Source organism: Myotis brandtii, unplaced genomic scaffold, assembly GCF_000412655.1.
Source record: "Myotis brandtii unplaced genomic scaffold, ASM41265v1 scaffold1102, whole genome shotgun sequence".
NCBI lineage: Eukaryota > Metazoa > Chordata > Mammalia > Chiroptera > Vespertilionidae > Myotis > Myotis brandtii.
In genome coordinates this window covers 761,237-769,144 of record NW_005353757.1, presented here as the reverse complement: position 1 = coordinate 769,144, position 7,908 = coordinate 761,237, and the positions used below count along the sequence as shown (strand labels likewise).

At 38.6% G+C, this 7,908-nt stretch overlaps 1 protein-coding gene across 1 annotated transcript in view; it reads left to right on the top strand.

Moving 5' to 3' along the window:
• MRPL15 (mitochondrial ribosomal protein L15) overlaps positions 1-4,520 on the top strand; it is a 7,601-nt gene extending 3,081 nt beyond the window's left edge. The window contains exons 4-5 of the mRNA XM_014544015.1: positions 2,655-2,778; positions 3,269-4,520. Coding sequence (XP_014399501.1) covers positions 2,655-2,778; positions 3,269-3,606 — 462 coding nt within the window. The 3' untranslated portion in view covers positions 3,607-4,520. The remainder of the gene's footprint in view (positions 1-2,654; positions 2,779-3,268) is intronic.
• The last annotated feature ends 3,388 nt before the right edge of the window (positions 4,521-7,908 follow it).

Sequence of the window (7,908 nt, the reverse complement as noted above, 5' to 3'; positions counted from 1 at the left end):
GTTGGGAGCCAGCAGTCCTGGATTGTGAGAGGGATGTCGGACTGCCGGTTTAGGGATCGGGCCTAAATGGGCAGTTGGACATCCCCCGAGGGGTCCCAGATTGGAGAGGGTGCAGGCTGGGCTGAGGGACACCCCACCCCCGCCCCCCAGTGCACAAATTTTGTGCACCGGACCTCTAGTTCCAAATAAAATGATCTGAAAAGAGAATACCAAATACATAATTAAGCCTCAGTATTCTACTCTGAGTGTAATTAACCTGTGGAAAAATCCATGACCTCATTAGCCATTAAACTGCAAATCCCTACAGCTTTTAAGCATGTGTCTATTAATCTAGCAGAAATAATTCTGAAAACTGCACTAGTGAAGTGGTTGAATAAGCACAATTACACATCATTTACAGCTTTGTAAACTGTTTGACCTTCAGATTTGCAATAAATAGTAGCTATTAAGACTCTTGTTATCCTTCAGCACAGAAATACCAGTTTGGGAATATATGTTCTAAAACAGCAGTTGCCAACCTTTCGGACCTCACAGACCACCAGTGGTCCACGGACCACTGGTTGGCAACCACTGCTCTAAAGCAGCAATTTTCAACCTTTTCATCTCATGGCACACATAAACTAATTACTAAAATTCTGTAGCACACTGAAAAATATATTTTTTGCCGCTCTGACACACACAAAAAATAGGTATAATTTTGTTTCATTCACAATGGACAGATAGTGTGTTGGCTGTTGTTATTTTTTAATTTAACAATCTAAGGGAAAAGAGGTCAGTGCCCCCGACTAAATAGTTAGGTATTGCACGTTTTAAAAATTCTTGAGGCATACAGTGTGCCATAGCACACTGGTTGAAAATCACTGTTCTAAAGGAAAAGCAAAAAACCCTAACTGATAACAAAGATATTCCTAAAAATGCTTTATATATCACTGAAAACAATGGAGCTAACCCCAATGCCCAAGGATAGGGAAATGGTTCAGCACTAATGGCATAGTAATTAAGAATCACAGATAATATGATAAAATGTTATTTTACTGAGTCAAAGATGCCAGTGATTATACAAATGCAGACCAGAATTATACATGGAAAGAATGTGAGAAAATATGTCTTGAAATTGATGGAATATTTTTGAAATATATTAAACATTTATAATTAAGGAAAGGAACTTGATTGGGAGCCAGCTTATTTCAACCACACCAAATTAGCTAAATATTTTTGTTACCACAAAAAGAGAGGTAATGCTACCATCTTTTTATTTTTGTCAGAATGTTTTGAAATTAAAGTGAAATATAGTACATCCTAACTAAAGTGACCCAAAACAGAGCTTTAAAGTTTCAGTACTGCATTTTTTATTGTTGACCATTTTCAGGAAAGATAGACTATTATTATTATCAGTTTAGAGGCTATAGTGAAATCGGTAGTGAATCAAAGTAAATTTCTGTTGTCCTCTTTTGCCTTTTTCCCTAGAAGGGGCTGACCCCTCCGAAGCTCAGATATGATTGTCAGATCTTTTGTTCTTTTGCTGGTTCCAGTCCACTCATCCCCCTCTTTAACCATCTCTTGGCCTCTTGCTTATTTAGGGATAAGGAAGTTAAGTTTTTATATCATACTAGTGGCCTGGTGCAGTATTCGTGCACATTTAAAGGAAATTAATTAGAAGGTGGCCGTTGGGGCAGGACGGGCAGGACACGCCCTGGAGCCAACCTCCTGCAGTCCCTCCCTGGCTGGCCGCACCCGGGGTGGCACCGTGGCTCGAAGGGTGTCTGCGGAGTGAGCAGGGTCCCTTCGGCAGGTGGAGTTCCTCGGCCTGGCCTGCGGGGATCAAGCCAGAACTGGCTCTCTGATATCCCCCGAGGGGTCCTGGAGCGGGAGAGGACACTCTGCAAAGTTGCTGTCGCTCGGCAGCTCCTGTGTTGAGCGTCTGTTCCCTGGTGGTTAGTGTGTGTCATACCCACCGGTCAGCCAGTTGCTTAGCTTTTTTTACATATAGATGGCATAGTGTGGTTCAGAACACAGACACTTGTGACTAAGCTCCCGGATTAACCCTCGCTTTGTGATGTTGGGCAAGTTACTTAACTTCTCTGCTTCAATGTACCCATCTATGACATTGGTTTAGCAGTAATTCTGTCGTAGAGTTGTTATAATTTTTAATACAGTCTATAATTAATGAAGTACTGGGAATGAGTAAATTGGTGTCTACTAACTACATCAAATGAAAATACAGTCATTCCCACTTACAGGAAATAAAAATTGGTAAGATAAGATGATGTTGTTGATAGGATGTCAAAGCAGAGGTATTTAAAGTAGGAATGACTAAAAAAATAAAATTAAAAAATAAAGTAGGAAATGGCCTGGCGGGTGTGGCTCAGTTGATTACGTATCATCCCATGCACCGAGAGGTTACTGGTTCAATTCCTGGTCAGGACACATGCCTGGGTTGCAGGCTGGATCCCTGATGGGGGGCGTGCAGGAGGCAGCCCATCGATATTTCTCTCCCTCTTTCTAAAATCAATCAAAACATTATTTTTTTTAAAAGTAGGAATGACTGTTACATTGTAGGCACTTTGGAGGAGAAAATACTATAAAAAGGAAGCTTGCCATATTAACTTTTATTCAAAATATCTACTAACAGACTTTGTTTTGACATGTTATAGGGTGCTGACATCTTTAAGGCAAAAATTAATATTGAAGTACAGTTGGCTTCAGAACTAGCCATTGCTGCAATTGAAAAAAATGGTGGTGTTGTTACTACAGCCTTCTATGATCCAAGAAGTCTAGGTAAGCTTGTTCTGCAGTCATTTTCTTCTCTTCCTCTTTGTCTAATCCTGGCTGCCATATGAGGATTTTAAAAATCCTCATGGTTATTTGACTTGCAGTTCAGGCACATTGGATTTCTTATTAGTGGTGTGGCTAGTGGGGCTCCATCTTCTTTTAATTACTTGAGCCAGTGTATCATAAAGAGGTTTAGTTTTTGTTTTTAAACATGAGGCTTAAATATGATATTGCCTATGTGTAAGAAATTCATTATTTGTTGATAACCCAGGAGTAACTTTGATTTTTAAGATGCAAACTTTTGAAAATGAAGTGTTTCAATTTGCTTACTACTTAATACTTAAGACAAGCGTATTTATAAAACAAGTTCTTAGAATTAAGTCCTGATCTTAGTAATATTTAAAATTTAATAATGAAAATAATTATTAAAGAAGATTATTATGCATATAACCAGTATTTGCATTTTTCTTTTTTTTAATTTAAAAATGTTTTTTAGACATTCTATGCAAACCTGTTCCATTCTTTCTGCGGGGACAACCCATCCCAAAAAGAATGCTTCCACCCGAAGCCTTGGTCCCGTATTACACCGATGCAAAAAATCGTGGTTACCTGGCGGATCCTGCCAAATTTCCTGAAGCAAGACTGGAACTTGCCAAGAAGTATGGTTATATTTTACCTGATATCACTAAAGATGAACTCTTCAAAATGCTTAGTACTCGAAAGGATCCAAGGCAGATTTTCTTTGGTCTTGCTCCTGGATGGGTGGTGAATATGGCAGATAAGAAAATTCTAAAACCTACAGATGAGAATCTGCTCAAGTATTATAGCTCATGAATTCCCTTCCAAGAAAGCAGAGTTGTAAGAGAGTACTGGAAAGGGGAATGAAACATACGTATTTCTCCTTGCATTTTCTTAATTTGTGATTCTCCAGATGCCCTTTTTTTTAATTGTTTTTGGCGTGATCATACCTTTTTTTTTTAAATCTAAACTTAAAATGTCCTAAACAAGGACTGCAAAGAGGAACTGAAATGGCATGGGTTCTGTCTCAAAGATACAAACACCATGGTGGTTTGCCAAAGGAAGATTATAACATTTAGAATATTTCTAGATTTTTTTTCATGATCTTTTCATCTAGGTCTTACCTTATTATTATTGTAAATCAGAATGAACTTGCAAGTGGGATGGAATTGATTTGCAGACCTGCTCAGTCACAGTTAGAATTAGTGAGCTGGTGCCCCCTCTTAATCAGTAGCCCCGAAGAAGCCCTGCTACCCAGGGTTAAAATGGTAAGCCTCCAACTCAAGGAGATTACGGTATGGGATGTGAGTTTAAGATTTAAGACTGGTGAATGGCTTCTAAGTAGTATGATATTTGCTATCAAAATTGAAATAAAAATTCCAAGTGAATTTTCTTAAGTGATGCATAGACAATTCAGGAATAAGTTACTAATGTTTTTTTTTCTTGAAGAAAGTAAGTGTTCTAATTCTTATTAATATGCATTTACTTATTTCATAAATATTGGAGATCTTTGTCTTTCAGTCATTTTAAATGATGTCAAAAAATTGTTCAGTGAGAATAAAAGCCATAAAAACAATTGGTAATGTGAAAATTAAGCACAGTTAATTAATGTGAAAGATTCAGCAGTCAGTAAGCTTATTTAGGTTTTCAAAGATACGCTATATCTACCACAGTAGAAGTGAAATGATTCCCAGCTGTATATTTTCTTAAAATAAAAAATTTAAAAATCTGTATGATGCAATATTTTGTTTTGTTAACTTACTTACGTCATATACTATTAACCTGAGATTCAATTTATAAAGTAATTTATGTACCAATAATATATCTCAGTTTTTATTCAAGATTATATAGTTTGGCTTGTTATTAAACTACTCCTTAATACAGAACTTGGGAGAATCACTATTAGGACCATCTTCTATGATAGCCACCTAGAAAATTTAAAAAACATGTTTTTATTTTTCAGAGACCCAAGTGACAGAGTTGGGCTGTTTGAATTAGTTTTGGCTCCATTGGTAGGACCTCAAATCACAGTTGCTTGAATGAGATAAAGTACAGAGACCAGTTCAGGGCTGATTGCTGGCTCTGCTCCACAAAGTCTCAGAGCCCGTGGCTTCTTCCTGTTTAGCTTTCTCATCTCCAGAGTGAGATGCATATCTTCATGATCCAAATATAAATCAGCTTTTCCTAAGGAAGATGATAGAGATGCTAGCTTGGACTGAGGAAAACATCAACATCAATCTATTTGCATAGAAATGAACTGCCTTAAATGTAAACACATCTTGTTCTGTATTCCGGCATAAAGTAGCTTAACTGAAAACCCAGGTTTGGCTGCCTGCCACAATGAAAGCCTACTCGTGAAATAGGTGCTGGTGAGAAAGGAAAGAGGTTTATTCAAGTGACAGCAACCTGAGAAGATGGGGGACTCTTGTCCCAAAGTCCATCTCCCTACCTCAGTGCAGGTAGAGGTTTTTATAGGGAAGGAGCGAGAAAGCAGAAAAAGAATTCAAGGGGAGAGGGTTGAAAAGTTCTCTTATGCGCAGGCCAGCACAGTCTGTTCTGATAAGGATGGTGTAGTGTGCATCCTCCTGTTTTTTTGTTTGAAGGTCAGCAAATCTTCCAGAGCTGGAAAGCCTGAAGGTCAACATCTGTATCTTCTGAAGTTAGTCCCTAAGATTCTTATACAAACATGCTGTTTATCTGTAAGCTACATAAAAGAGTCAGCAGTTACAGAAATAATTTCAAAAGAATGGTGGGGTTGGTTACAGTCCCCCACTGTTACAGGTAAGTTATTGCCTTGACTTATTTTTGCTGCTGGAGGTTTTCCTTTTGTGATTCAGTTTACAGTTGTCATTTTGGAGGGGCTGGTATTGCCTCAACACGAAAGTTCTTAATTGGAAATGAGGGAGGACGTTAGGTCAAGGTAGATTACACGGGCAATAGTCCTCCAGTCTCAGAATGTACTTTTGAGAGACCTTAGGTTGCCTTCCCCCTGCCCCTCCAAGCAGAATAATTAAGCTACCCTGAGCAACAGTTAAAGACGGGAAAGGAGACAAGCAAACACCAGAGTTGCTTAATTACTGTCTTAGGTGGTCTATAGGTGCAAGGAAATTGTGATAGAATGATAAAGGGAAGAAGGAAAACAGGAAACAGATGTCTGGTGCCTTGGAATGCTCGATAGCACTTACTCACTGAGCATGGGCTTAGTCACAAACAGCTGTATCCTGGCCTTAATATTATAACTGTGCAGGCAATGCTCAGCCAAAAAAGGCACATTCCACAGAATCTGTCCATTTTGTTTTATAAAGGCAATCCTTCAGTTGCTGTATAGCAGGGAGATTCAAGTTTGTTTTAATTATGTAACAACACTGGACCCTAAGGTTCTGCTTGTACTGCTGGTCATTTACAAGGATAACAAAGGAGAGAACAGAAGGGTAGACAGTAGCTCTAATTTGTTCACATCACTTGAAAATCTAAGTATAAAAGCAAGAAACCTTCAGTTTAGATCAAAGTCCTTTCCTGATGTGTGGCTTCAGTCTGTTTTCAATGTACATGGTCTGTTTGTGTCCAAAACTAGAAGAGTTTGAGCTGCTGATACACATTTAAAAAGATTCTTTAACACCCGAGAAATCATTACTAGGGATTTCCCGTTTATTGAGTTCCTGGGTTTATTTAATGTTATTCTATTCTTTGGAAAATGGAGTGACTATTCAATAGTAGAGAAAATATCAGATAACAACAGTGCAACCAAATTTAGGTTGTGTCAGAGAACGTGTGCTCTCTGAAGTTAGTATAAATCCCAGAATGGCTGTGTCTCTAGATCAGCAGTTCTCAACCTGTGGGTCGCGACCCCTTTGGCGGTCGAACGACCCTTTCACAGGGGTCGCCTAAGACCATCCTGCATATCAGATATTTACATTACGATTCATAACAGTAGCAACATTACAGTTATGAAGTAGCAACGGAAATAATTTTATGGTTGGGTCACAACATGAGGAACTATTTATTTATTTATTTTTTATTGATTTTTTACAGAGAGGAAGGGAGAGAGATAGAGAGTTAGAAACATTGATGAGAGAGAAACATCGATCAGCTGCCTCCTGCACACCCCCTACTGGGAATGTGCCCGCAACCAAGGTACGTGCCCTTGACCGGAATCGAACCTGGGACTCTTCAGTCCCCAGGCTGACGCTCTATCCAGTGAGCCAAACCAGCTAGGGCTCGAAAGAAATTCTTGCTTACAATTAATCTACGATGAAGGAGACAATAATATACAATATAGTAAAGGCAATCTCTTTAATAAGTCCCTAGCCTCTTTGACTCAGTGGTTAGAGCAGGGGTGGGCAAACTTTTTGACTTGAGGGCCACAATGGGTTCTTAAACTGGACCGGAGGGCCGGAACAAAAGCATGGATGGAGTGTTTGTGTGAACTAATATAAATTCAAAGTAAACATCATTACATAAAAGGATACGGTCTTTTTTTTTTTTTTAGTTTTATTCATTTCAAAGGGGCTGGATCCGGCCCGCGGGCCGTAGTTTGCCCACGGCTGGGGTAGAGCATCATCCCATGGACTGAAGGGTCAGGTTTGATTCCAGTCAAGGGCATGTACCTCGATTGCAGGTTCAATCCCCAGCCCTGGTTAAGGCAACCAATTGATGTGACTTTATCACATCGATATTTCTCTCTCTGTGTCTTTTCCATTCTCTAAAAAAATCAATGGAAAAATACTCTCCAGTGAGGATTAACAACAAAAAACAAAAAAAATGTGGTGATGGAAACTGGACAGATAATGCAAAAAAAAGAAATTACCCTCTTTCTTATACCATATACAAAGATAAACTCAAAGACTTAACTAAGACTCGAAATCATAAAACTACAAGGAAAATATAGACAATAAACTCTGGCATTGCTCTTAGAAATCTTTTTGGATGTATCTCCTTGGGTATGGGAAACAAAGGAAAAATTACATAAATGGGACTACATTAAAAAGCTTCTGCATAGTGAAGAAAACCATCAACAAAATTAAAGACAACCTCCTATATGGGAGAAGATATTTTCAAATGATACTTCACATAAGGTGCTAATATCCAAAATATATAAGGAACTCATACAACCTAACA